The sequence below is a fragment of the Pan paniscus genome, chromosome 9 (genome assembly GCF_029289425.2).
Source record: "Pan paniscus chromosome 9, NHGRI_mPanPan1-v2.0_pri, whole genome shotgun sequence".
Classification (NCBI taxonomy): Eukaryota; Metazoa; Chordata; class Mammalia; order Primates; family Hominidae; genus Pan; species Pan paniscus.
In genome coordinates, this window is record NC_073258.2 from 124263520 (window position 1) to 124291058 (window position 27539).

At 50.8% G+C, this 27539-nt stretch overlaps 1 protein-coding gene across 20 annotated transcripts in view; it reads left to right on the forward strand.

The window, feature by feature from the left end:
- Nucleotides 1-27539, forward strand: part of GRAMD1B (GRAM domain containing 1B) — a 270435-nt gene that overhangs the window by 204011 nt on the left and 38885 nt on the right. For all 20 annotated transcript variants that reach the window (XM_063608847.1, XM_008973380.5, XM_057299276.2 and 17 more), the window contains 2 exons: nt 13421-13631; nt 20471-20491. In XM_063608847.1, coding sequence (XP_063464917.1) covers nt 13421-13631; nt 20471-20491 — 232 coding nt within the window. The remainder of the gene's footprint in view (nt 1-13420; nt 13632-20470; nt 20492-27539) is intronic.

The window sequence follows — 27539 nt, forward strand, 5'->3', positions numbered from 1 at the left end:
GAACATTTTTTAATTTTCTTAAAAGTATAGTAGAGACCAACTCTTACTATATTGCCCAGGCTGGGCTTTTTCTTTTTAAAATCATAAATAACTTCCTGATGATAGCAGGAGACAATGAGAAGGGTGGCAAGGGAAAGCCCTGGGATTTCGTACCCTGAATGTATTTTAAATTAGACTAAAGCCTCTCTTGGTTGACGGGCATCTGATTGAAGCCAGCAGCGGGACTGACCTCTTACAGTTTTCTCTATTCTAAAATTTCTGACTTTAACATGTGGTCATTCTTCGGTATGCTTCGATTTGAGTTATAGCAGGAAAATAAATCAGAACCAGGTTTGAATCCCAGCGGTCAGGCAGAGATTAGCCATCCTGGTAGGCCAGTGAGGTGAGGGGCAGGACACGTGGCATGTCACAACTTCTCCCCCACCTGCACAGCCTTAGTCTGACTGCCTCTCGAGGAACATTGACCTGACAGTACCATAGCAACCTCTGGCACTGAGGTGATGTGGCCCTGGCCAGAGAAAAGGCTGGTGATGCTGAGTTAACTGTGGGCCCAGACTGCCTGGATTTTGTTTCTGGATGCTTTGCCTAATTTAGATCTGAATCCTTCTGTCTCAGAGATGCTACTGCTCTCAGTACTTCATAGTGTATTCTTTATATGTTCTTTGTCATCCTCCTCCATGTCCTCATGGGGGTTAGACAGCATCCACTCTAGTTCTTGCATAATAAAAGCGGAAGCTCAGAGAGGAGTGGTTTGTCCCCAGATCAGACATGAGGAAGGCCTGAGTCAGGAAGGCCACCTAACTCCTGGGGGCTATTCCTCAGTTTCCTGGCCTGTCTCCCTTGACGAGCGGTGATGGGAGATACTGTAAAGTGTTAGTTCATTACATGTCTGTCTCTCCCATCAGACTGTGAGTTTCTTAGAGTCAGGGACAGTATCCCCAATGCCTAAACCTTTACCTGGCATGGGCATAGAACATGGTCCTCACCAACTGTTTGATGGGTGGATGGATGGATCCTGCAGGAATTCCTTTTGGTTTTAGTAGCAGCATTTCTCTTGCTGAGGATGGGGGAGGGGTCCTTGATGAGCAAACACAGGAGAAGCTGGAAGTTCTATTCAGTTGAACTCCTTGCCTTGTTCCAGTGGTCTTTGCCTCCCAGTGGATTGGAAATCTCTTTTCAGGAAGGGGCTTCCTGGGAGAGTTTAGCGCCTTTCTGCTTTCACAAGGTTCTATTCCCTTGAACATTTAGGCTTCTGAAATACTTTGGGTGGGATTGTACTTAAGAGTTGACTGAGATTGTTAGAGGCAAGTTTATTATATACTTTTATTAATGTAATTTCATATTTTATTTTATTTTGAGAAAGGATCTCACTCTGTTGACTAGGCTGAAGTGTAGTGGTGTGACCATAGCTTACTGCAACCTTGAATTCCTGGTCTCAGGTGATCTTCCCGCCCCAACCTCTGAACAGCTGGGACTACAGGCATCTGCCACCACGCCTGGCTAATTCTTTTTTTTTTTTTTTTTTAGGGACGAGGTCTTGCTATGTTGCCCAGCCTGGCCTCAAAGTCCTGGCCTCAAGCAATCTTCCCACCTCGGCCTCCCAAAGTGCTGGGATTACAGGCATGAGCCACTGCAACTGGCCATAGAGGCAATTTTAAAAGTATTAAGTTCTTACTGTGTGCCCAATATCACATTTAATATCATGTGGATACAAACAACCGTGACACTGTTGCTGTCCTATTGGGCCCTCAGGATGAGTATGTAATACAAAGTTAGAGGTGCTCCAAAGATTCTTGCTTAATGACATTGAATCAGCAAGGTTAGGTTAATTTCTAAAGACTATTAAAATCAAAGAGGTTTGGACAGATAATGATCGCTGAGAGTCATGGAGGAATGAGGACTGTGGCACGTAAGAGTGCCATTAACGTGTAAGCAGCTGGCCAGTGGGAGCTCTGTCAGTGGAGATCTGAAGCAGAGGCCTGGTGGCTGTTGTCAGGGCCATTGCAGAGGGAGCCCTGCACCCAGTGGGAGGATGGATTACATGACCACTATGCGCTCCTTCCAAACTACAGACTATTGTAGATCAGCTCAGCCAACACCCAGCCTGTGAACCCAGCAGGACTGTCCCCTAAATGTTAGGCGTTTGTTCTGTTGTGAACAATCTCAGGAAAAGGAAATTGTACAACAGCAGTAAGTTCTTATGTTTGATTTTAGTATCTTCTGCTTTATCTTAAGTCTTTATTGTCCCAGCCCTGTGGATGTAGGAACTAGCTGAATATATGCCTAGCCACAATCTGTACTCTCATCCCGTGTCTTTGCCATGTGGAAAGGACTGAATTTAGGAACAGGATTCAGTTTCTTAACTGGGAATTCACATTTCACTGCTAATCCTGTTTCACTCCATGAGCAATTATAGGAAGCTCTTTACTTTTGGGATGCATGGTCTAATTAGGTTTATTCTTTAAAGGATTCTCACTCCAGGAAAATAGGTTGTGATAGTGCAACAGACTAAAAACACAGGTGCACAGAAAGAAAAAGTGATTTTCTCAAGGGCACCAATCAGCTCAGGATTTTAAAATCAGGTACCCTGATGTCTAGACAGAGTGACAAGGCTAGCAGAGAGTCTGGAAGTGATGTCATATTTTAGTTTTCATGGACCCAAGAGCTAGAAAAAGGACTTAAAGGCTGGCCTTTTTAAAAAGGCAGATTTGGGGCCAGCTTTAGAAAGACATGTCTATCAGAGTGGCTGGACGATGGAATGAATGGCTTTAAGAAGATCCCACTTTTTGGCCGGGCGCGGTGGCTCACGCCTGTAATCCCAGCACTTTGGGAGGCCGAGGCGGGCAGATCACGAGGTCAGGAGATCGAGACCATCCTGGCTAACGTGGTGAAACCCCGTCTCTACTAAAAATACAAAAAATTAGCCGGGCGTGGTGGCGGGCGCCTGTAGTCCCAGCTACTCGGGAGGCTGAGGCAGGAGAATGGTGTGAACTCAGGAGGCAGAGCTTGCAGTGAGCCGAGATCGTGCCACTGCACTCCAGCCTGGGCGACAGAGCGAGACTCCATCTCAAAAGAAAAAAAAAAAAAAAAGGAAAGAAGATCCCACTTTTTAAAATTCATGGACTATATATCTGCATCCCCAGTATGTGCCAGTCATTTTGCTGGAGGTACTGGGGAAGCACACATAGACGTGGCCCCAGCCCCCATGGAGTGCTCAGCCTGGTGGTAAGCAACGAAAAAACAACAACAAAACAAGACAATTTCCGCTCCTATAAGGGCAATGAAAAGAAACAGGGCCACGTGGTAATGATTGCCTGGGGTTAGGAAGGCCACTTTATATGGAGTGGCCCTTCAAGAAAGTCTGCTCTGAGGAGGTTACATTTGAGCTTTGATCTGAAGGCTGAAAAGGAACCAGCGTTCAAAATTTTAGAGTAAGAGTTCCAGGCGGTGGGACCAACAAGTGCCAATATCCTAGGTGAACTGGGTTTGTTCAAGAAAGAGAAAGGTCCAGGGAGGCTAGAATAAAATGAGGGAGGAAATGGTGCAAGAGAAGTTGAGGAAATAGTTGGATTCTATAAGAAGTTGGATAGCTGGTCATTAAATCCTTCTCTTAGGGGATATGAACCTTTTCCCCAGCAGCTTCGGAGGAGGAAGCAGATGGATTTACTGCAGATGAGCCCTTTGGGTAAAGTGATTTATGTCTGATTTCTGACACTGGTTCTGTAGCATTATCAGTGTTTTCAAAGATGGTTATAATTTGTTCCTCTTTGAAATATCTTTTGAGATAACAGGAACTCTTGCTTTTTTCTCCTTGGCTCTGGCAGGACCCAAACAAACTTATTTTGTTTTTGTAGGAAGGGGGAAAAATGGGTCAGACTGTTTTGTCATTTCGGGCATGGAGTCCTGGTTCTATTGCAGGGCCTTGTCTCCATGGAAATGAAAAATAGTGTTTGTCATGCCTGTTCCTGGATTGAATTCCAAACTCTGGACTGAACAGAAGCTGCAGGAAAGCCAGGCAGCAGGGGGGAGTGGGATGGATGGAGACTCCAGCCATGGTGATGAAGGACCTCTTCTCCTTGCCTGAGCAGGAAAGGCAAACAACCTTTGCCCAGGTCCAGCTCTTCCTATCACCTCTCTGGACTGAGAATACCGCTGGAAGGGTAACTGAAGTGCTACTTTTCTCTACTTCGCCAAAAACTTTCCATGAACTTTGCCCTTATGTTAATTAGTCAGTTAATAAATTCATCAACAACCAAAGTCAGTGCTCAGACTTTCCCTTGTACCAAGTAATTCCTTCCAGGCTTGAGGAGATCCCTAATGAGACTATTTCTAGGTATTAAATTAGTCAGCTGGCTGCAAATGTTTTGGATGGGCTGTCCCATCTTTAAATTTCTTTGTAAAAATTTTTTAAAGTTTTGGGTTTTTTTTTAACTGAAATATTTATACAAGACAGGGAAGGAGGAATCAGTAAGTGGGGCTTGTTGCCCATAGGAAGTGCCCTGAATTATCTACACAGTATTTACAGAGATAGGGCATGTGAGGGGCGGAGTGCAGAAGGAGGTAGGGGCATGGGCCGTGTGGACGCTGAGTGAATGTTTGGATGGCCCACAGTAGCTGGTTCATGAGCCTGGAGAATTGTCAGGCTTCCATTTGTAAGGTGTCTCTACCAGTGGTCTGAACCTGGCAACAGTCCAGTTCCACCTTTGGTCCAAATTTCGGGCAGACCCTGTCCCTGAACACCTTGTATACTTCACCCAAGATCCCAATTTGGAAAGGCCTCCAGGAATCTCCACAACTTTCCCAAACGGAGGAGAGGGGACAAGAGGTTCATTTCTGTCAAGATGTTGCCCTTGCAGCGGGTAGGGAAGGCCCATTCTGTGTCAGATCTGCAGATGGCATTTGTAGGAACTGTGACAGGGAAGAAAGGCGTTAGCTTGGGAGCCCTTTCCCTTTCTGTCCCTTGCTGAAATGCAACCTGCTGCTAAATCTAGGCCAAAGTGTGGCACGCCTGGACCAGTCTGAGACTCTGCTTTAGTGTAAGTTTGGGAAGAGAACTTCTATGCTGTAGGGAAAAAAAAGCAACTCTTCTCAAAGCTGTTCTGGTCCCTTCTTTCAAACAGGTAATCACAGCTTGATTTTCTCCCCTAGAAAGGGAACTGGACCCGGTGGCAGTTATCACCAGGCTTAGATGCCAGCGATAGGCACACAGAGAGCAGGTTCCATGCGTGGTCACAGGGAGCTTCTCTTAGAACAGTGCAGGTCTTATCCTTTTGAACCCCAGTCCCATCCAGCATCCTGAAAAGTGTGTGTGTGGGGAAGGGGAGGCACTGAGATTGGCACTGTTAGGCACCTGAGTCTGAGCTGTGAAGGGGAAGAACCATCCTGCTGTCTGTTAACTCCTTGGTGGACAGTCGTGTCATCTCTCTGGACCTTTTATATTCATAGCAGTGAGAGGGTTGGACCTGAAAGGCCCTTTCAGCTCTTTCTCTGAACCAGCCAAATCTTCTGGGAACTTGGGACTGTGGGTTTATTTTCATGAGTAAAAGGAGCTGAGACCAGGAACTTCAGGGGGTTATGACAAGGAGTGAAGCAAGCCTTACCAGGTCACTACTAGTGACTTGGTAGTTTGCTATCTAAGGAGGAGGATCCAAGGGGAATTGGGGGCCCTGCTGGTATTTGTGATTTGGGCTTTTCACTCCCCTCTACAAGGTTCTGGTTGGGTCTGCCCTTCCCACCTGTCGTGACATGGGCACAGAATGTAGACTCTAGCAAGTGACTAGTGATAGTACAGAAAGAATAACCATCTTCATGGAGTCCTTGTAGACTCTGAATTTGGAACTGGTTTAGTGGGGCAGACCTGCAAATGGAGGCATTTGCAGGCAGCATGTAAATTTCATGCAAATGTTATACAAATACACCTGTGGCTCTCCTCTCTCAGCCACTTGAGCGTGTGCTGTGGGAAAATTCGAAGGGGAGTTGGCTAATTTGTATGGATATTTGCAGTGGCATTATAAAGAACTGAGAAAGATTATTAATGAAACTTTGGAATCAGCATGAGGATAGGACGTGTGTAACTGGATAACAGGGTAGTCTTCTCTTAGGAATTAGGGACTAGTCATCAGCGTTTACCCCATGCTACAAATGGCAAGGACAGAGGAGGTGCTTGTGATATGGCTGTGGGCCTTCGCGCCAATGGTAATTGTTAGGCTCCTACATCAAAAGATGATGTCCCATCGGGTTCTGCCTACACCTGATCATCTCCATGTCAGATTCTTCCACATTAGCAATTCCTATGACAAGCTCAAATGATTTTACTATTCCAGCAGGTCCACCTACCTGGTGGACACTGCACAGCTGTTATACCCGGAGTTGTAAACAGGTCTCTGTCACTTTTGGCAGATATGTCACTCACTCCTTGATACTTAAGAGATAGTTTCTTGGGAGCGTAGTGGTTCTCAAACTTCAGAGTGCTTCAGAATCAGCCGTGATACTTATTTTGAAATGCAGATTCCTGAGGCCATCCACTGGAAATTTTCATTTATTGGTGGGGGTGGTATCAGGTTAAGGCTGGGATTCTGCACATTAAGGAAGCATCCTTTGTGTTCCTGGTTCCTACTGTGGGAAGTGAGACTTGGGAACATCAACACCTCTGAGGAAAGTGGACAAGGATATTTACTCCACATTTTACAGAGAGGAACAAGAGTCTTATTTTTTTTCTTTTCTTTTCTTTTTTTTTTTTTTTGAGATGGAGTCTTGCTGTGTCACCCAGGCTAGAGTGCAGTAGCACAATCTCAACTCCCTGAAACCTCCACCTCCTGGGTTCAACTGATTGTCTTGCCTAAGCCTCCTGAGTAGCTGGGATTACAGGTGTGCACCACCACGCCCAGCTTATTTTTGTATTTCAGTAGAGATGGTGTTTCACCATGTTGGTCAGGCTGGTCTCAAACTCCTGATCTCAAGTGATCTGCCTGCCTCAGCCTCCCAAAATTCTGGGATTACAGGTGTGAGCCACGGCACCCAGCCAAGAGCCTTCTTAATAATAGCAGCAGCTCAAAAATATTTATGGAGCGTACCAAGCACTGCGCTAAATATTTTACTTAGGTTATTTCATTTAACACAGTAGTCCTATGAGATAGGTGTTTGTATCTCTCATTACCAGTGCTCCTGGCACTGAGATGATTACAGCCATACATTTGATCATCTAGGTCACTGTAGGGCTGGGCTTAGAAGAAACAACGAAGTCAACACTTCATTGCAGTGTCCAAGTGTGGGGAGGGGGGCTGACAGTCTGATTGGGAATGCGCCAGGGCTGGGGCAGCCAGGGTGTGCACTGCAGAGGTCAGCAGGAAGGAGCAGCTGCAGTCCAAGCAGGTGGAGGCACCGGGGTCCAGAGAGACAGGTACATATTTTGCAATATCTGGGGCAGAAATGATTTTCTCTGAAGGCAAACAAGTTAACTCAAGTGATGAACACCGGAACACCAACTAACTATTCTGCTCTACTCAGGATTCTGAAAAATGCACGGGTAGCTGATCAGGGAGCTGGCTTGCTGACAAGGTCTGCCTTGTGCCTGCAGGACCACAGTGGGGATAAGGATGAGGAAGAAAGCCAAGCAAAGTGGTGTAGCGGCCACCGTGTCTGCAATGGGTGTCAGGGGCGAGGGTCGGGGCAGGGATGCCGCAGAGAGTCACTGAAGAAAGCCTGAAGAGAGTCCTCATCCTCTTTTTCTACTTCCCTTTTCTCAAGGACATCAGCTAGACCTAACTATAGGAGGTAGGATCAAACCATAGGTAGCATGAGATACTGTGATCAGACTTCAGGGAGCACTGTTTGCTAGCAAGGTAACCAGCGGAGGAGAGCAATAATAGTCTGTGTTGCAGGTCTTAAAAAGAGGGGAAATGGGGAAATGAATGAATACCTCTGGGTCCCCTGCCATGGCTTAAAGGTGGCTGGTGGCGGTCTTAGAAGACCTATTATGAATGAGAGCTGATGATTACAGGAATCTCTAAAACATCAGCTTGAGCATGTTATACCTGGTGACTCATGGTTTCTGTCAATGTTCCATATATCCCATGCTATTTTATGCCTTTTCACCCTTGTTCATGCTGTCCGCCACCCCAAACATTCTCTTCTCTCCTACCGTGCCCTCCTTGAACCCCATACCCTTCACCTGGCTAACTCCAACACATTTTCTGAATCTAGCTCAAGTGCCACATCCTCAAGGCAGCATTTCTTGTTTTCCTTTATTCTCTTCTATCATCCCACCTACTGATTATATTAACACGGGAAGAATAGGCCTCTAGCTCTTCCTGACTGGAAATGTCCCAAGCACACAGATCCTTTCTCATTCACCAAAATGAACTTGAATGCCTCACATATGCCAGGTGGTCAGGAAATATTTGTGGAACTGAAGAGCCAGATCCAAAGTCATATCACCTTGTCTAGGTACTTAACCCCCCTAGACTCAGGTTTCTTACATGTGAAGTTGAGAGCTGAATATACTAACCCTAAACTCTGGGAGGGAGTCTTAGTCCCATAGCCCATCTAACACCAGTCTTCCTTCCATCCCTACAGCATATGTAAGGTCTTTTTTATTTTTAGCTCTTAAATCCTAAGATTTTGAAATATAATGCAATCCTGTTATTAATAATGGTGGCAGGGTCAGATGAATGGCACATTATAAAGTTGGTTTGAAACTTTATGTTATGTTATGCATGTTAGGTGTTAGAAGATACTCAGGAATTGGTTTTGTTTGCTCAGCAGGACATCCAAATCCATGGGATAATGGGTTCACTGGTAAGAGTTTCAGGACTCTAGCAAGTTTAGTGCTGACTTTGCTGAGTTAGAACTAGAACTGCAAATATTTCTTCTTTTATAGAGAAGGATCAGAGTGGAGGTAGAGCACTGGGTGGGGACATGTAAGGGGTATATGTGGGCTTAGTCTGGAAGTGTAGATGTCCATCAGGTAATTGGAGGGAGAGAGAGAGAGAGAGATTGCTGAGACATGGAAGAGTGAGTGTGTATGGCAAAAGGATCTGCAGACAGACCCCAATGGCTGAGGCAGAGGTGCAGGTAGGCCCTGATGGCTGGGGCATGGGCGCAGGTAGGCCCCGATGGCTGGGGCAGGGGCGCAGGTAGGCCCCGATGGCTGGGGCAGGGGCGCAGGTAGGCCCCGATGGCTGGGGCAGGGGCGCAGGTAGGGCCCGATGGCTGGGGCAGGAGCTCAGTTAGACCCCGATGGCTGAGGCAGAGGTGCACTGGAAATGTAGCCAGTGTTGGGGTTTTCAGAGGTAGGCTGAGTGAGATAATTGAGGAACATATAGTCTAGAGTTCAGGTTTTATTCCACAGAGGGTGGGAAATTATAGGGGTCTTTAATCATCAAAAAGGATGAAAAAAAATGCCAAATCCTCTTTTTAGAAAGTTCACTTTGACAGGAAAAGAAAGAATGGATTGAAGCCTGGAGGCAGGAAGTTGATTCCTTCTTTCTTTGTACTCACCCAGCTACCCACTGTCTTTCCATCTGTGCCTCTTTCTATCCACCGGGCAAACAAACACGATTGAATGCCTGCTTCTGAAAATGAGCTTGACAATCAGATAGGCCTGTGTTTGAAAGTTTGAAATCTTGCCCTGCCTCCCATCCGTGTGACTTTGGGTGAATTATTTAATCTGTCAAGAATCCAAATATATCACCTGAAAAATGGGACTAATAATACTGTTCTTTGCAACGTCATGGGTTTGTTGGGGGGATTAAACGAAATAACATTTAATAAGTACTCGGTGCTGCACCAGGAGCTCATGAACACTCAATAATGTGTAGTTATTTTTATGAATATTAGCAGGTTGTAGGTACAGATTTAGGAGCCATCTTGATATTCGGAATTGGTAAAGCCAAGGGTATGAAGACTGTCACTAGGATGGGATTCAGTTCAGCGGAAAACATGCCACTTACAGAGCCCTGCTGGGTCGTGTGGGGCGTGCAGAGGGCTGAGCCTCCAGGAGTTTGTAGGTCCTTCATACCAGGCTATGTGCTTTCAGTGCTTTAGTCAGCTCCAAGGTGGAGATTTAGAAAAGCTTTTTGGAGCAAGTGGGATTTGAAATGGGTCTTGAAGAATGAACAGAATTAAAAAAAAAAAAAAAGAAGAAGAAAGAGCAGGACTCCAGCAGGGAGATGCAGAGGGCAAGGGCTCTTTAGGCTCAAGTAGTGCGTCGCATGGGAGTTTGGAGGCAGGAGAAAGAGCATGTATATTAAGGGAATTGGGGGAAAGTGTATAGGTGTGGAATATGCAAGCCCTTTAAGAGCATATAAGGAGAGAAAAAGCATAGAGGTGTCATTTACTTATAGCAGAGAACTTTAGATTCCATTTTGAGGATTTGGGACTTTAATGTGGGAGCTACTAGAACACAGTAAGATGTTGGGCTTGTATTTAGAAAGATTAATGACACAGCTGTGAGTGAGTAGGAAGAGGAAAAGGAGGCAGAGAAGACCACTCAACCGGCTATTTATTGGAAGAGGGTGAGCAGAATTCCTTGAACCTGAACTGGGGCCCTGGGGAAGGAAGGGAAGGATGAGGTAAAAAGCTTTGTAGAAATAGAATTGGTGGAATTCAGTGACTCATTTTTTAGTGGAGTGAGATGGAAGAGAGGGGTCTGCAGCCTGAGAAACCTGGTAATGAAACTGCCATTGAGAATGGGCAGTCGTGGGAGGAGGTCTGGGAGGAAAGATGTCCAGCTCTGTGTTCAGTTTGGGGCACTCATGAGACATTGTCTGGAGGAAGCATCCACCTGGCAGCAGGTTGTTGGGTCAGGCTAGCGACTGTGACCAGGGCCGGAAGCAGGTAGAGGAGTCTCTGCCTGGTTGAAGTTAGAGAAAGCTGGAGACGGCCAGGGAGGTGACAGACTCACCTTTAGGGAAGGATTAATTGCAGGCTGGGTAGCAAGAGTTGAGACAGGAGTTGAGACCGGCAGAGGAGTGGAAGAGAGGTGCTTGTCATCAGGGAGAAGTTTCCAAGAACAGCACAGATGATCAACAGCCTTAAGAGCACAGAGAGACTGTATAAGTTGTTTATTGGCTGATGTGTTGAAGGCAGCATTTTAGGTGTGTAGATCTTTGCATGGTGTGTGTAGAGTGGGCTAAAGTGGGGCTGCTGGGCGGTGAGGAGTTCTCATGCTTTGATCATTTCATGTGAGATTCGTGTGGTTTTGGATAGTTGGAGTCAGTTCTCCTCTGGTTAGAGTGTGTTGCCAACCTTTTGCTTGAAGCCAGTTAGCAGGGATTCTGGGTTTGGGGAAGGATGAAGGAATCTCCTTTCCATTCCAGGGTCTGGAATTTGTGAGGAAATTACACAACGGCTGGGGGGCCATTGTGTCTGAGATAGGCATGTACTTGATTGTCATCGTTTTTCTAGTTCTTTTTGAGACAGGATCTCATCATGTTGCCCGGGCTGGTCTCAAACTCGTGGTCTCAAATGATCCTCCTGCCTCAGTCTCCCAAGTAGCTGGGATTACAGCTCATGCCACCACTCCCAACTTCTCTAGTTATTTTTTGAGCAAACTATTATAGTTGGGACTAGAGGGTAGAGGTCCTCGTTGTTCTAGTAACATAATCCTAGAAGACAGTTTAAACCTTGGAATATGTGGTTACGGGCTTGAGTTGGCCCTAGAGCAAGGAGGCTCACCCCAGAAAGACGTGTGTTGGCACCTGCTCTCCACGCTTCCCCAGGGGTTGTGCACTCATGGATCTGCCTGCCACCAGCCCCACGGCCTGGCATCTCTAACCAAAGTAAAGGAATGTACCTTCCTTTCTCCAGAGTTTATGGTAGCAAACGAGTTTAGAGAGTAAGGATAAGGAATGGGTGGGGCAAAAACGGGAAGAGCCTCTTTTGAAAGAGGCATCTTGGGCCTCCCCCAATAACAATTATTGTTAGTATTAGAAATGAGATTTTAAATGCAAATTCTGTTTTAGGATGAAGTGGAACATTGGGCCTTGCTTTTCTCCATACATATTTGAGGCACATTTATCTTCCTTTTCTCTGGTCTCCTTTTTTTTTTCTTTATCAGTTTCCTTCCAAAAGTTACTGCACTGCCTGCCCCCAGCTCCCCTCCTGCCCACACTTGCTGGTTTAGGCTCTTGGGATTTGTTGCCTTTCTCTCCGCTAAGGATGTCCAGGTGGAAGGTTTTGCTGAAAGGGGCATGGTTTTCATTGCAAATGGGGCCAATGGGACATCTGAGGTCACAGCTGCATCTTCATGCAAATGACAGTGTCCCCAGCCCTGCACCCCACTCCCCGAGGGAAGGCTGGGATGCAGCCTGCAGGGGGGTCCAGGGTGTTCCTGAAGCCTGACCCGGCTGAGAGGCTGCTGAGCATGTGGGCAGGACACCCCAGCAGCCCCGTGCTTCTTTGGCTTTCCAATCTCACATTTCCTTTCCTTCCCATTTCTGCTGGCACTTTCTACTTAGCCTCTCCCTTTCTCCATCTCTTTCCTTTCTCCACTCTCGGAAGCAAAGCAAACATTCAACTGCATTCAGTTTCTCTCTCCCTTCTGTCTCTCATCTCTTCTTCTAGTCCATTGAAAACAGAAGTGAAATATCAAATAGTCAATATTTTATTTGCAGCTTATAAGCCTTGATGTAAGTGGATTTGGTCCTGTGGGAAGTACAAGGTACTTATTGGGAATAAATGTTGGGGTATGGGGATATGGAATGTGAGAACTTCGGCTGTGTGCATCTTTACCCTGGGCAGAGGAAGCAGGAACCCACATGGCTTCCTTACAAGGAAATAATACGGTGTGGGTGAGTTACAAATCAGAAGAGCTGCACTTTGTTTCTCTCATCAGTGGACATTTAGCTTCCCTCTGTCAGGCACTGGTCTTCATTTTTTAACATAGGGATTATGGTACTTGCCATTACTCCCTTGGTGGAATGTTTTAAGAAATAATGCGTATGTGAAGGCTGTGAAAAATAGGATTGTAATTGTTATTTTCATGAACAAAAATATCTGAACAAAATATAGAAGCTTTGCATTTGCAGTATGTATAAAATGAGCTGATTGTATTGGATGGTCTCCAGTGAGCCTTTCAGGTATTAAATTCTATATGCCCCAGACAATTTTTGGCATATAATAGGGGCTCAAACAATAACGGGTTGGACGGACGGATGGACGGATGCATGTCTAAATGTCGATTGCCCGTTGGCTCGTGCGTCTGTGTCCACATGGGCACTGCTGCCCTCCCGTGGCCAACGGCAGTATTACGGTGCGGCAAGCCGCAGCCTGGGCCCCTCTCTCCCGGTTTCTCCCCAGCCCCTCACCTGGCTCCCTGAGCTGGCTCCTTTGGGCTTGTCCTTGGCCTCGATCACTGACTGCCTGCCTTTCCTCCTCCTTCTCTTTCCACCCCGCTCCCTCTCTCCATCTGCCGCTGCAGCACTGCCAGTAACTCCAACCGCAGCACGCCGGCCTGCTCGCCCATCCTCCGGAAGCGGTCTCGCTCGCCAACCCCGCAGAACCAGGACGGAGACACCATGGTGGAGAAGGGCTCAGATCACTCCTCGGACAAGTCCCCGTCCACACCGGAGCAGGGCGTGCAGCGCAGCTGCTCCTCCCAGTCCGGCCGGAGCGGCGGCAAGAATTCCAAGGTGAGCGGGACCCCGTTGAGGCGGTACCTCCTTGTCAGGGGCTGCGGGGAGCGATATTGGGGTGGTGAGCCGGAGAACATCTGCGAGGGTCCTCACGTGATGAACAGCCCTGATGGCTCAGAGATAGTCATTATCCAGTGAGGTGAGGCGGGGCAGGCAGGAGAGACCCTAGTTAAATATCTTCCCCGCTAAGCATTCTTGGTGGGCTGGGCGAGGTAGGGAGGCTCATATTTTTTTTTTTTTTAGATTTGGAGGGGAGACGCTCTGGGAATCATTAGGGGGTCATCTGCTTATTCCTGCTACCGTTTTCAAATTTGGTTCCTAGAGCCGGGGTAGAAGGGAACATTATTTGGGACATTATACTGCTAGGGAGAGTCCTCAGGGAACCTTGCAGAATGCTATTTTTAACCTCCTCCCCGGCCATCCTTCCTGCCTTACCTTTGCACTAATCCACTTGGTACTCACCTGGCAGAGAGGAGGGTGGCAGGGCCTTTCCATCCTCCCAAGGATGTCAGGACTGCCCCCTGAGTACCGGGGCCCTTGGCCCATGGATATGCCTAAAATAGGCCCCAGGGGGGCCTGGGCTAATTATGGTTCCCCAGAGATGTCCTCCCCACCCTCGGTCCTTTGGGGAGCAGGAGATGTCTTTGCCCAGGGTCTCCTTCAGGAAACTTCTCTTCACCCTGGGACCCCCAGGGCCTGGGAAGGGGTTGGGGACCCCTGGGAGGCATGGGAGCTGGCTTCCCACTTGAATTTGTCTTTTGATTTCTTGTTCTTCCTCTCCTCTTCTTCCCCACCATTTCCCAAATACCTTCTTTGCATGCATGGTCTTAGTCTCACAAGCGCCTCTCAAAAGTAAGCCATCTTTTGTCTCTGTCCTTTTATCTCCCCTCTAGTGTCGATCTGTCTGTAGTGCTCAGCACCCCCTCCCTCTGGCCCTGCCGATTCTGGCCCTTATATCCTGCTTGGTCCCTTTCCCAGAAGGGCCGGCCCCACTGTCCCCCGGCAGGCTGGCTTGGAAGTCATTGAAGGCCCATTTTCACTGCACCTGATGTCGGAGAACAGACCCTCCCGCACTCCCCACCCTGCACCCATGTCTGCCTGCTCCCTGGACACTGCCTCTGGCTGGGAGTTTATTCCCTCCTTACATGGTGTGGTGGAGAAACAGAGCCCTGCCTGGCGTTAGTTTCATTCCTTTGGGGCAGGAGACCCCATCTGGTTGTACTCCAGGCCCCTCCCCTTTGGCGGTTGATTCTGGATTGCCCAGCAGTGGTGAGTGAGGATGGCAGGAGGGCTGCGCTGACTGGGGGGCAGGGGTTCAGGTCGATGAGTTCATTGGTACAGCAGCCACGCCCTCAGGAGCTCTGCCTGCCTGCTCTGTTCCTCCCCACTCGAGAGCTGCTCAACCTGGGCACCCCTTAGCATTTCTAACCACTGCCCAGACTGGGGTTCGTGGTGTGCTTAGGATCCTGAATCATGATCAGAGGGGGAAGCTGTTCTCCCAGAGGGTGGGGTGCCCGTGCCTGGAGGTTGGCAAACATTGGCAGACCCTGGAGAGATGTGGCCAGTGCCAGAGTCTTTCCCGGGAGCCCAGGAATTCTGAGGCCATAGGAGAACGTGCAGCGAGTGGAGGGTGAGCGATAGGTGTTGTGGAACAACAAGGCCCATGGGGCAAGGGGGTGGGATGCAGCCCGAAGAAGGGGAAGCCGAGGATGACTTAATAATAGTCCCAAGTCTCTCAGTGCTTTGGGGAGGAGGAGGGTGAACAGCTGTTCCCTTTCCTAAGGGAAGGACAAGGGGCGACACGGCTAATCCTGTAGTCTGTGATCTTTAGACTAAATGCACATCTTGGCTCTGAGGATTTTAAATGGCCGTTCCTGGCTGTGGACAGGGAAGGAGGAACTTTACCTGGAGCGAGGAAGCCAGCAGGAGATCTCTGTGGGCTCCAGCGGCTCGGCAGGTGCAGGCATATCTGATATCTGGGAATGGGGTTTTGAAATGCCCTGTGGCAGCCCCCTCTTGAGTGCCTCCCACCTCTGGCTTGGTTGATGTGGGACTAGTGGGTGCTCGAGGCTCAGCTGGCAAGAGGGTGGATATGGCCTGACAGGGGCATCAGGCTCCCCACTCCCTGCTCCTGCACACTTTTCCATCCAGATTCTGTACACCCTAAGCCTGGCTCTTGAGTAGTTGGGGATGTTCTGTAAGCTCCGAGGTAGGATAAATCATTTGAGTGGGGCAGCCAGGACAGGCGTCAGGGACCAGGTAGAATTCTGAGTGGGGTTTTGGAGATGCTAAAAGGAGACATAATGAAGGGACTGAGAGCTGAGCAGGAATCAGGGGCCAAACTGGGCCTTTTCATAGGAACTGAGGAGGGAGGTGCTGGGGTGAGTGCAGGTCTCCTTTCCCCTGGGAGATTGGGTGGACGCCATGCCCATCCCTGGCAGACACATTCTGAGTTTTCTGACATTGGTTACCCACTTCCCCACCTCATTCTCCCACTGATCATTGCCATCGACACTTGCCCTGCCATCCTTTCAATGGAGTTAAAAGAGGACGCGCTTGTGCCAGGAGGGACACTGTAGCATCCCACGTGGAGCTGGGAGCCACTGCGTTGGCCTGGGACGTGCATGTGCAGGACACACAGACTTCAGAAGAGGAACACAAGAACCAGTAGGGGAATTAGGTTCTTTGAAGGTCAGGGCCTGAAGCAGATGGTGCGGCAAAAAGAGGAGGTTCTGGTAGCGGGATGGGGACATGCCCCTCCCCGTGGACCATCTTCTGGGGTTAATCACATGTCTTCCCAGCAAGCCATTTCATAGCTGTTTTTACTGATATTGTTGTAGCTGGTCCACCTCACTCCCTGTCTCCTGGCCACCCCTAGAGGACACCATGCCTTATATTTTTTGGGCAAGCTGGCCAGTGCCTCTGCTTCTCCCTGGGGTCAGGTCCCATGCACGGTGTCTTTCTTCCCTTCTCTGGGCCTCAATTTCCTCATTTGCTACTATGTAGGCATGGCACCAGGTGATCGCTAAGGCCCGACCCCTCTGGATCCATCATTGTGCTGTCCAGGCCGACCCTCCTAGGTGCAGTCCGGCCCCAGCACTTCCCTCCCAATGAGTTTGTGCTACCGCCCAGCTTCCGCTCTGTAGTGACAGCCTGTGGCCACCAGAGGGAGCGAGGGGCCGTTCTGCCGCTCTCCCACCTGCCCTGAGGGCGCTATGCAGCAGGTGCGGCAAAGCGCGCCTCCTCCCGCCCTGCTGCACACCTCCCCACCTCGGTGCGGGCATCGCGCTGGCGCTGTGGCACTGACCCTCCTTTGACTTTCCCTTTTTTTTTTTTTTTTCAAATCTAATTTTTGTGGTTTTCTTTCCAGTATGACAGACTTAACCTGATCAAAGTAAGAATTGTTTTTTATTTCTAACTCCTACTAAATGTAGAGCTCTCCTAGTCCCTGCCCCCCTACCTCCTCCACACCCCGCACCTTAATCTTCCAGACTCCCGGAGCCTTCGTGGTGGGAGATGTTTCTGGAAACCACCTCCCAGTAACCTGGGTCTGTTTCCAGGGGCCTTGCATTCCTTTAAGTGCTTGCTCTTCAGACCTTCTAGGAAAAATGATAGAAATGAGCATGTCCCCAACAGCTGTGTCTTTGTCCTGACTCCCTTCTTCCTCTTTGGCCAAATCCATGTGTTTATAAGCTGTCAGAGAAGGCTCCACTGCTGCTCCCTGGTTCTGTGCCTGCCTTCCCTCTGGCCTGGTCCTCCAGGTAGGGGCGCTACAGCAAACTAAAGCCAGAGGATGAGGGACGCCCCTTCTCACCCCCAGAGGCCGGCAGCTCCTCTGACTTCCCTGCCCCTGTGGGTCTGGGTCCTTCCCATCTGGCAGAGCCTTTGGGACTCATTTCCGGGAATGCAGAACCACGGGGATTGAATGTGCCTCTGGGCAGAGTTCAGGGACCCCTGCCGGCAGTGGACAGGCTCGGGGGCTGCTTTGGACGTGGCTGGAGGGGGGACCCATTTTTCCTGTGGCCCCTCAGTGGCAGCAGGTAAGAAGCTGCCTGGAGATTGCTGGTTCAGGGCAGAGCCTCAGCACAGTCCTACTTCTTGGTATGTTTCACATTTCTTTTCAGTTCTTTAGTACATGTTCTTATCCACGCTTTACAAAAGAGCAAACATTAGATATAAGAGCATCACAGATCAGGTTAAAGACAGGACTGGCTTCCCTGCCTGAGGCTGTGTGTGACCCTCACACTTTGTTCCACATAGATTTGGAAGGCACAAGCGCCGATGTGCCAGCCCATGCAAAGGGACCATCTGCTTCTGTCTACCTGGGGCAGGAGGGAGCCCCGTGCAGGAGGAGTCACAGGCATCCGGGGTCCCCCTGTCATCCCATGTTCCTGTTGCCCCCTTTCCTCCCAGCGTCTTACACGAAGGTCACGGCATTGAGACGAGGAGCTGGGAGCTTGGGAGATGGTTTCTCCGTTGTAAAGCAGGGATCTCGTGACCTGGGTTGCATTTGAGGAAGCACAAGGAGACTGTGGGGCTGCTGGGGCCGGCAGCTCCCAGAGCGCACCTTCCTACTGCTGGGAGGTGTCTTTTGTAATGAACATCTGCACAGCCTCTTGCCCTGTGGGCTTCGGATCAGGGCTTCTGTGTGAGGACGCAGGAAGTGAGCCATCCCTAGGCGCAGACCCCAGACGCAGCCTGCTTGCCCCATCCACCTCCTCCAGAAGGGGGTAGCCTTGGCTGCAATGCCTAGAGGCGAGTTTTCAGGTCCCGGACTCCCATGTGGCCGCACCTTTGTCAGGAAAAAATAGTTTTTAATGTTTGGATTTGGGCCCTTTACCTGCTGAGACCTCTGAATTGGAGGTGGGGATGAGGCTAAGATGGGAGGGTGTGGCCTCTGGATGGACCGTGGTGACAGGTTGGGAAGTGACCCTGGAGAGCACCTTGCAGAGGGGGACTGGGAGCCTTGCCACTGGCCTCTAGTCACATCCTGGCCATCGAGGGCATGTGTGAGGGCGAAGCTGCTCAGAAGCAGCCCCACCCACGCGAGGCCCCTCAGCCCCCTCCAGCTCCTCTGTGGACTGGTTTCACTGTGGGGGGTGAAGGTGGACCGTCTTTACAGAGTTCAGGTGGAATGGGAGAGATAGATCACATGACCAGCGGTCATCACCGTGGGCACACACCCACCCTTGTGCGTAGTCGCTTCCTTCCCTCTAGACACAGCAGACATTCGAGGACCATGGCTACTCTTGTCTGCCCTTCTGGGTTGGGACGCTTTAACACCAGGTGGAGGGGATCCAGACCTCTGGGTGGAGCTAAGGTATTGATCTGTGAGCAAAGCTCCCCCACCCAGCGATCCCTAAAACTGAAAATAATCTAAGCTCCACCGAGAGATGGAGCTTAGGCATGTGTGTGTGTGCATGCGCACGTGTGTGCGTGTGTGTGTGAATGTATGTGTGTATATATGTGTGTCTCTGTATGTGTGTCTCTGTGTGTATGTGCCTGTGTGTATATGTGTGTGTATATGTGTGGTGTGTGTGCATGTGCACATGTATTTGTGCATGTCTGCATGTGCGGGTGGTGTGTATGTATGTGTTTGTGTATATGTGTGTGTACGTGTATTCGTGCGTGTGTGTGGTGTGTATGTGTGCATGTCTGTGTGAATGTGTGTGCACATGCGCATGTGTGTGCATGTGTGTGGTGTGTGTGCATGTGTGTGGTGTGTGAATATGTGTGTGTGCACGTGTGGATGTGTGTGCATGTGGGTGGTGTGTATGTGTGCATGTGTGTCTGTGCACGTGCGCACATGTGTGCATGTGTGCATGTGTGGTGTGTATGTGTGCATGTGTGTGTGAATATGTGTGTGTGCACGTGTGCATGTGTGTATGTGTGCACGTGTGTGGTGTGTATGTGTGCGTGTGTGTATGTGTGTGTCTGTGTATATGTGTGTGTACTTGTGTATTTGTGCGTGTATGTGTATGAGTATGTGTGTGTATATGTGCACACAAGCTTGTCTATCTGCGTGTCCATCTATCTTTCAAGTGGGATGTACATGAAGGACTACTGCCCATAGGGCTTGAAGACAGACAAGGCACGATCTTAGCTATCCCTCCTGTTCCCCTGAGACACATTCAGGTCCCCTTCCTCCTGGGTCTGGGAATGGAGAACACCTAAGTTCTGGAGCTGGGGTGGGGTCTGTTTTGCTTGTTCTGAATTATGGCACCACTGGGTTGGAATGGACCCTTAGTGATTATGTGCTTCAACCTCCTGCCCCACGGAGAACCCCCAGGCACTCCCCGACCATTGCAGTTTAGGTACAGCCCATTTTTTGGCACAGGAGGGATTTACTCACCCGCCTGCTGAGAGTGCAGTTGGAGGGAGTTTTAGGTAGTCCCCTTTCTACCTCGAAAGTGTCCCACCCTGCCTTTTACAGGGGGCTGTCTTAGAGCAGAAGGCTGGGTTGGCCGCCATCAGCATTTTGCTTCTGGTCAGGGCCCATTTGGGGACTGGGTCTCCAATGCCCACAGCGCGCCCCTCACCCCATCAGAACCTTGCGATGGGGCTCCGACTCCCTTCCGGTTGAGCTCTAGCTGGTGCTGCCGCTGCCTGCCACCCCGCCCGCGGTGGGCTTCCAGCATGGACTGCTCCCGGGCCTCCTTTCTGGAACTGCCTTGAGAAAGGAGGACCCCTCCTGAGCAACCACATGGGAAGCATTCAGCTGCATTTGGACCCCTCCTCCCTGCCCACCCTCCGCTGTCTGTGTGCCCTTCCCCCTGGCCCTTCCCCCCCTTTCTTCCCTGACTAATTCTACCTTCTCTTTCATTTTCTCTTTTCAGAAAAGCCAGAGTTGGTATAATGTAAGTATTCCTGTTTCCCTTCTTGTTGGGTACCTGAGAAATGGGAGGGGGAATGGAGGTTGGGGGGAAAGGGTGTGGGGTGCGATTAGGGGAGGGGGAATGGAGGTTGGGGGGAAGGGGTGTGGGGTGCGATTGGGGGAGGGGGAATGGAGGTTGGGGGAAGGGGTGTAGGGTGCGATTGGGGGACGGGGAATGGAGGTTGGGGGGAGGGGTGTGGGATGCGATTGGGGGAGGGGGAATGGAGGTTGGGGGAAGGGGTGTGGGATGAGATTGGGGGAGGGGGAATGGAGGTTGTGGGGAAGGGGTGTGGGGTGCGATTGGGGGAGGGGGAATGGAGGTTGGGGGAAGGGGTGTGGGGTGCGATTGGGGGAGGGGGAATGGAGGTTGGGGGAAGGGGTGTGGGATGCGATTGGGGGAGGGGGAATGGAGGTTGGGGGAAGGGGTGTGGGGTGCGATTGGGCTTTCCTGTGGGCTTCTTTCCTTAGCAGCCCCTTTGCTCCTAAACCAGCTGCAGCGGTTATTTTCTTCAGCAGGACAGGGCAGCCTTGGGGAGGGAGGATTGCATTCAGGGGACCAAGGAGGCGTGGCCAGCTGTATCCCCTGCCTCACCTAGGCTCTTAGACAAGGGTCTATCAACCCTAAAAGAGGAGACCCGTCAGGGAGGGAGTGGCCATTCCAGACCCTGACAGAATTCTGGTGCTGGGGCAGCCTGGGGGCCTGAACTTAGTTTTCTTCTCTTAACATTTCGGGGCAAATGCAGCGAGGAAACTTTCCCCCATTGATAGAAGAGTCAACCCATGTGCTGGGATTTGACCCCTGTCCCAAGTACCCCTTCAACAGCTGCAAAAGCGTGCCCTTCCTACAAGGCCTCCTGGTGCTTGGGACTGTGGCGAAGGTGTGGCGTGGGGCCACTGTCTAGGTCATCCTGGGGCGCCCTGTGCAGCTGCTGCATACCTAGAAACTTGTGGGGTAAGCAGGCCTGGCAGAGGCCACCGCCTGTCACTCACACAAACTGGGTGGTGGGATTTGGACGTTTTCCCCTGCAGAGCAGCTGTCTGAGGCTCTCAGCTGGTCCCCGCCGTGTGTTCTGCTCTTTGGGGACTTCACAGTGGAGGGGCTGACCTCAGATGACCCTCTTTGCCTCTCTGAGCCTGCCCTCCTCACACCTAACTCTGATGAATCCTGGGAAAGCCATCTTTGCCCCCTCCCTGGACACACCAGGTTCTGCTGCAGCAGGAGATATGGGCATGGAGTAGCTGTGGCTGTGAAGGACAGAGCTGAGAAGGGTACTCTGGCCAGGGGATGGGCTGGAGGGGAGAGGTGTGGGTTTAATGGAGGGACAGGGTTGTAGATCAATTGTGTGGGCTGTGTGTGTGTTTTCCTACTTGACGCTGGGCGGTTCCTCAAAGTCAGGCATGTGCTCACGAGCCCTGTGGCTGCCAACGTCCTGCTGCCCAGTGACCAGCCCGTCCTGGGTGCTGTTGATCTGCAAGTCTTGGCCGCCACCTGCCCAGCACCGCAAACAAGGCAGAATTTGGTGGGCTGTGCTGAGTTGTGGAGAGAGTTATGGGCTGAGGTATCTTGGGGTGGGAGAGAAGCCAGACTCTACTTCTATCTCTGAGCCACCCCCTTACCTTCTAGGAGGTTTCCTGGCCTGTGGCGTCAGAAGAGGGGAGGGGGATGAGTGCTGAGCTTCCTGGGAGCGACCCGCAGCCCAGCTGTCATGAGGACCCCAGCATCCTTCACTCAACTCTCCCTTGCACCTTTTTGAGCAGCATCGCACAAACTCAGGCCCCAATAGGGGAACAGGACCCACGTGGCTGCAGGCCTGTTAGTTCAGACATCTCCGTTTGGACAGGCCAGCCCCTGTCCTTGTTGCTAATCTCCTTCCTCTTCTCATCTGTCATTTCTCTTTTTATTGCTGTTTAGCTCAGACTTTTGTTTCGTCTCAGCCTGTGCTTCCTTGGATTCTTCTCAGCCCTTTGCTTTCTGACTCCACCCCTTTCCTTTCCTTTAATCTCCTACCATTAGCTTCTTTCTCTGATTTCCATTCTCCCGGCTAGGTTTCCCTCTCTGTCTGATTCTAACAGGCTTTACTTCTCCCCTTCTTTCCGCCATCCTTTCCCCCTGTTTCCTTCTCCCTTAGCCTCCGCCTGAGTACTCAGCATAGCGATGGGGTAGAAGCAGATGCTGTCTCTTGGCTGGAGGATGGGGTGGGCCAGAAGTCAGGGGTTCGGATGACACATATGAGAACCAGCGGAGGAGCTGGGCGTGACGGAGTCCTGCTTTCTGATGGTTCCACCTGCACCATGTCTGTGCAGAAGCTATTGGACCTCAGCAACTCTGCATCATCCTCCGAGATGTTCTCTTTTCCCAGCCTTGCCCTGCCTCTTCCTCTATTAATTCTCACTTGTCTCCTTTCACCCTCCACCCTCTCATCCCAAGTGCATTACAGAAACATCCCTGACTCTCCACTTAGCTCAGATCATTCATTCTCAGAGGCCAAGCGCACAAGGGGCTCTTTGCTGAGGAGTGTGTGGGGCGGTCCTCTCCTGGACTCATGCGGTCCCTCTGGGGGTCCGCCCTCAGGTGACAGGGCACCCTGCTCCTTCAGTGTGCAGTGCTCATGTCCGTGCTCTCATGTGCAGATGCCTCCTTAGGAGCTGCAGCTGAACAAGCTCCTCTCCGCAGCACCCCTCCACAGCTGTCATCTGCGCCTCTTCAGGAGGCCCTTGCCCTGCCCCTGCTGCTTTGACCTGGTTTTCTGTGTTCCTTTAGGGAGCTCCACCTTCCTGCCTTGCCTCTGCTGGGCTGGTTGGAATCTGCCCTTCAGGCAGGATCCCTCTCCCCTTCTCAGCTTTGCTGACTGTCCCTCTATAACCTCTCTCCAGATCCCAGGGTCAGCGCTGCAGCCATTCTGATATCTGAGGCTCATTCATTACACTAGACGTCCTTCAGATAGGTAAAGGCATTGTAACGCCCAGCCCTGGGGATGCTTAGGAAACCCCTGGCTGGAGTCAGGGCAGCGAGGGCCAGTGCCCTGCAGAATCGCTGATAGTGGCAAGAGCATTCAGGCCCACTGGAGCAGCCTGGGTCTGGTAGGAAAAGAAGCCCAGCCACCAACCAGCCCATGCCCCAGCCTCCCCCTTCACCTGCTGCCTCTCTGCAGAAGACAAAAGCATTTCCTTTTACATGACTAGCCAGGGAGGAGCCATTGCCATGATGACAAACATGCTTGGTCTAAAGAGTGAGTCACGCGGAGGCAAGTGGCTGGACCCCAGAGACACAGGGAGAGGCCATAGCAGGAGAGTGTCAGGTCCAGAGTGGGGTTTGAAGGCAGTGCCATCTACAGGTGCCCTGAGTCCTCCCACGCCCAATTATATGTACTCCTCCTTACCCCCGAAGCCCCAGTCTACCACCCCAGTCATATTCATCAGGGCCTTCAGATCAAGGGAGCTGCCCTAGTAGACATGAGACGGAGGGAAAAGCAGAAATAGGGTTTTGCCTTCAGCAGGGAGCCAAGGGCAGAGTTGAGGGGCAACCTGGCCAGGGCCACTGGGGCAGGAGGGGTGAAATTTACTCCCCCTCAGCCCCCAACGGGGCATAACATCACAGGGGTTTCCTTCCTTGGCCTCCTGGCGCATTCCTGTGGGCAGTCTTCTCCATGGCAGCCCCAGAAGGAGCATTTCTGAGATCAGAGCACAGGAGCCCAGACCCTGGCAGCCACCTGAGACTTAGCACCCTGCTTGCCTGAAGCACCTGCAGTTAGGGCTGCAGCTTTGTGGAGGAGAGGGAGGGATAGTGCCAAGCCTGGGGAGTGGCTGGCACAAGCGAGAAAGCAAAAGAACAAAGGTTTGTAGGAATGGAATCCAGGGTGTTGGGGTTGGGCAGCGGAGAGGGTAGGAGACCTGCCTCGAACCTGGTGTTGCTCCAGGACTGACACTGCTCCTCCTCCTCTGTCTGTCTCCCCTCTCTATTTACTCCCAACTTGAAGGGTCTTCCTGCCTCCCTTCCTGAGTTTTTCAGATGAGACCCCAGCCCAGCCCAGCCCCACCCCTTCTCTACCCTTCTCCATAGCCCCCATGCCTGCCTCAGTCTCCCTTTCCCTCCTTTGCTCAGTTACCTCCTCGTCTCCCGTCCCACATCTGCCTTCTGCCTATCCAGATTTGGCTATAAGGTCAGAGTTTCCTGTGTGGATCTTAACTGGTTTCTTCCTAGCTGAGATCAATGCCCCACCGAAATCCATCTGTTTTCTCCTGGGCTTCTCCACCCCCTCCTTCTCGCCGTCCCTGGGAAGAGGGTACCACTTGGTCCCAGCTCCTGGTGTTTGCCGTAGAGTTAATGTTTAGCCCAGGGTCAATTCCTTCTCTGCTGGCTCTCACCCAGCCCTGCCCAGCCCTTGGCATGGGTGTGGGGGAGACAAAGCCTTCTGCGTAGGGGACTCATCTCCCAGGGCTTTATCTCACAGGGCGTATCCTGTCTCTATCTCACCCCTTACAGCCCAGGCAGCCACTTGGCCTGTAGCAATACTCAAATGTTTTTGGGTAGTTACTGTAAGGATCCAGAGCCTCCTGGAGCTACCTACAGCCTACATACTGGGGTCCGGTGTCACCCCAAGGGAGGCATTCTGATCACTTTGGAAAATGGACTTGCTACGTTTGCCTGCCACGCTGCTCAGGATAGGGCTGACATGCAGGGCGAAGAGAAGTTTGCACGTGTGCTGGGGAGAGTGTTGGCAGCAACCAGGCACTGACACGCCAAGCATATAGAATCAGGGATCTTTGTGTGTACATGTAAGATGCAGTGTCAACAGGCATCCTTTGAGAGGTAGATAAGGAATGCATTCACTTGGTAAATACTTTCTTAGCACCTGATACAGTATCCCTTATCCAAAATGTTTGGGATCAGATGTGTTTTGGATTTCTGATTTTTTTGGATTTTGGAATATTTGCGTATATATATAATGAGATATCTTGGGACCCAAGTCTAAACACCAAATTTATTTCCTATATCCCTTATACATATAGCCTGAGGATAATTTTATATAATATTTTAAATAATTTTATGCACAAAGAAAAGTGCTGACTGTGTTCCATTCCTACAAACCTTTGTTTGTGACCGGAATGTGTCACATGAGCAGCCTGTCACGTGAGGTCAGGTGTGGAGTCTTCTGCTTGCGGCATCATGTTGGGGCTCAAAGGGTTTCATGTTTTCAGATTAGGGATGCTCAGCCTGTCCTTGAAGCATATCACGGCAAGTGCAGTAGAAGATATGAACCTGTTTGAGGCATAGATCCTTCCTGGAGGTGTCCTTCAGACAGAGTGAGACATGCTACACCATGAATGGAGAGCTGCGTCTGCATCCGTGGGGTGTCCATCTAGAGAGGGTTGTAGGAGTTTGTTAGGGGAGGGTTTGCGGGAGGAGTCAGACTCTTCTACTTTCTCCAACACTGTTTACCTGGGAGAATCCAGGTTCCTTTAAATTAGCATCTTTGGAATCTACTTTTTTTGAGAGTCTCTCTCTGCCGCCCAGGCTGGAGTGCAGTGGTGCGATCTCCGCTCACTGCAACCTCCACCTCTGAGGTTCGAGCAATTCTCCTGCCTCAGCCTCCTGAGTAGCTGGGATTACAGACACCTGCCACCATTATGGCTAATTTATATATATATATATATTTGTAGTAGAGACAGGGTTTCACTATGTTGGCCAGGCTGGTCTCACACTCCTGACCTAAAGTGATCCGTCCGCATTGGCTTCCCAAAGTGCTGGGATTACAAGCATGAGCCACTGTGCCCAGCCTGGAATCTACGTTTTTACATGTGTTCACTGAGCCATTTTGAAGTACAGTAAAGTTTGGGGGCTGCTGTATTAAATTACCAAGACTCCTAAGACAAAAGCACCATTCCTAATCCTGTGCGGGCCAAGACCCTCCTGGCAAGGTGGCAGAGCTGGGGAGAGTGAGGGAGCAGCCCCATTTGTTTTAAGGTTCTGACTTTTCCTGGGAATCCACATCTCCCCCACCCCACTGCTGTCTCATCCCTGTCCCTAGCTTCTTGGTCTGGAGGCTTTCTTGCCCCATTGGCCTGGCTTTCATTTCCCTGGATTTTGCTGCTTTGAGGACCAAAATCTGTGCTTTTAGTATTGCTACTTTGACCTGAAGATCTGACGGTCTTTTTGGGCTTGGTCCCCCTCTTGCTAATGCTGAAGGTTGTATAGGGTCCATGGGAAGGAAGAGGGTGCCTCAGACAGATCCCGAAGCTGTTGATCTCAGCGTCTCCACCACCAGCGTGTCTGAAACTGGATCAGCAAAATCCCCAGGCTGCTACTGCTGCTTTGGGGAAGTTGGCGGATGGATGGGTTGGTGAGGTGTGAGAGTGTCTCCAAGAAGTCCCTGGCAACTTGAGTCTCACATTTCAGATTTCATCCTAACAGCAGTGCCCTGCCACCTCCCCTCCCTACTCCACGCCTCCATGTGGAGCCCTGGCCAGCAACTTTCCATTGCAGGAAACATCTGCTGGGGAGGCCAGGCTCAGCTGGGGGTTACTGGAGGACATTGGCCGGGACCATCACCCAGATCCTGTAACTTGAAGCATGTGTAGGGCCCAGCTCTTCCCACCCACCCGCCCTGCCTCCCTTCTTCCCTCCCTCTCTGCCACGGGTGACTCTAACAAAGAAGCTGTTTGCTGGTCAGGCGAGCAGAGCAGGGGCTGAGGAAAGGGGTGTGTGTTGGGCTGGGGTTGAGAGCAGGCCCTGTTGCTGCAGCCAGTGGTGGCTGCTCTGCCTGGGTGAGGGCTGTGAGTCATAGTCCAGTGCCCGCCCAGGGTAGAGGTTGATTAAACGTGCCACTCTGTGGGACAGACCAGGACTGGGGAGCTGGGCATTCGGTTCCTTTGCTGGAGTTTCAGACCAACGATGAGTCACTCTGCTGCGTCTAAGTGACTGGCGGGGTTAGACCCTGGACCCGGCTGTGGATCATCCTTGTCCTGCAGAATCTGCTTGTCCACCCAGGGGCCTGCCTCCCGGACCTCCAGCTGGCCCTGGGCACCTGCCA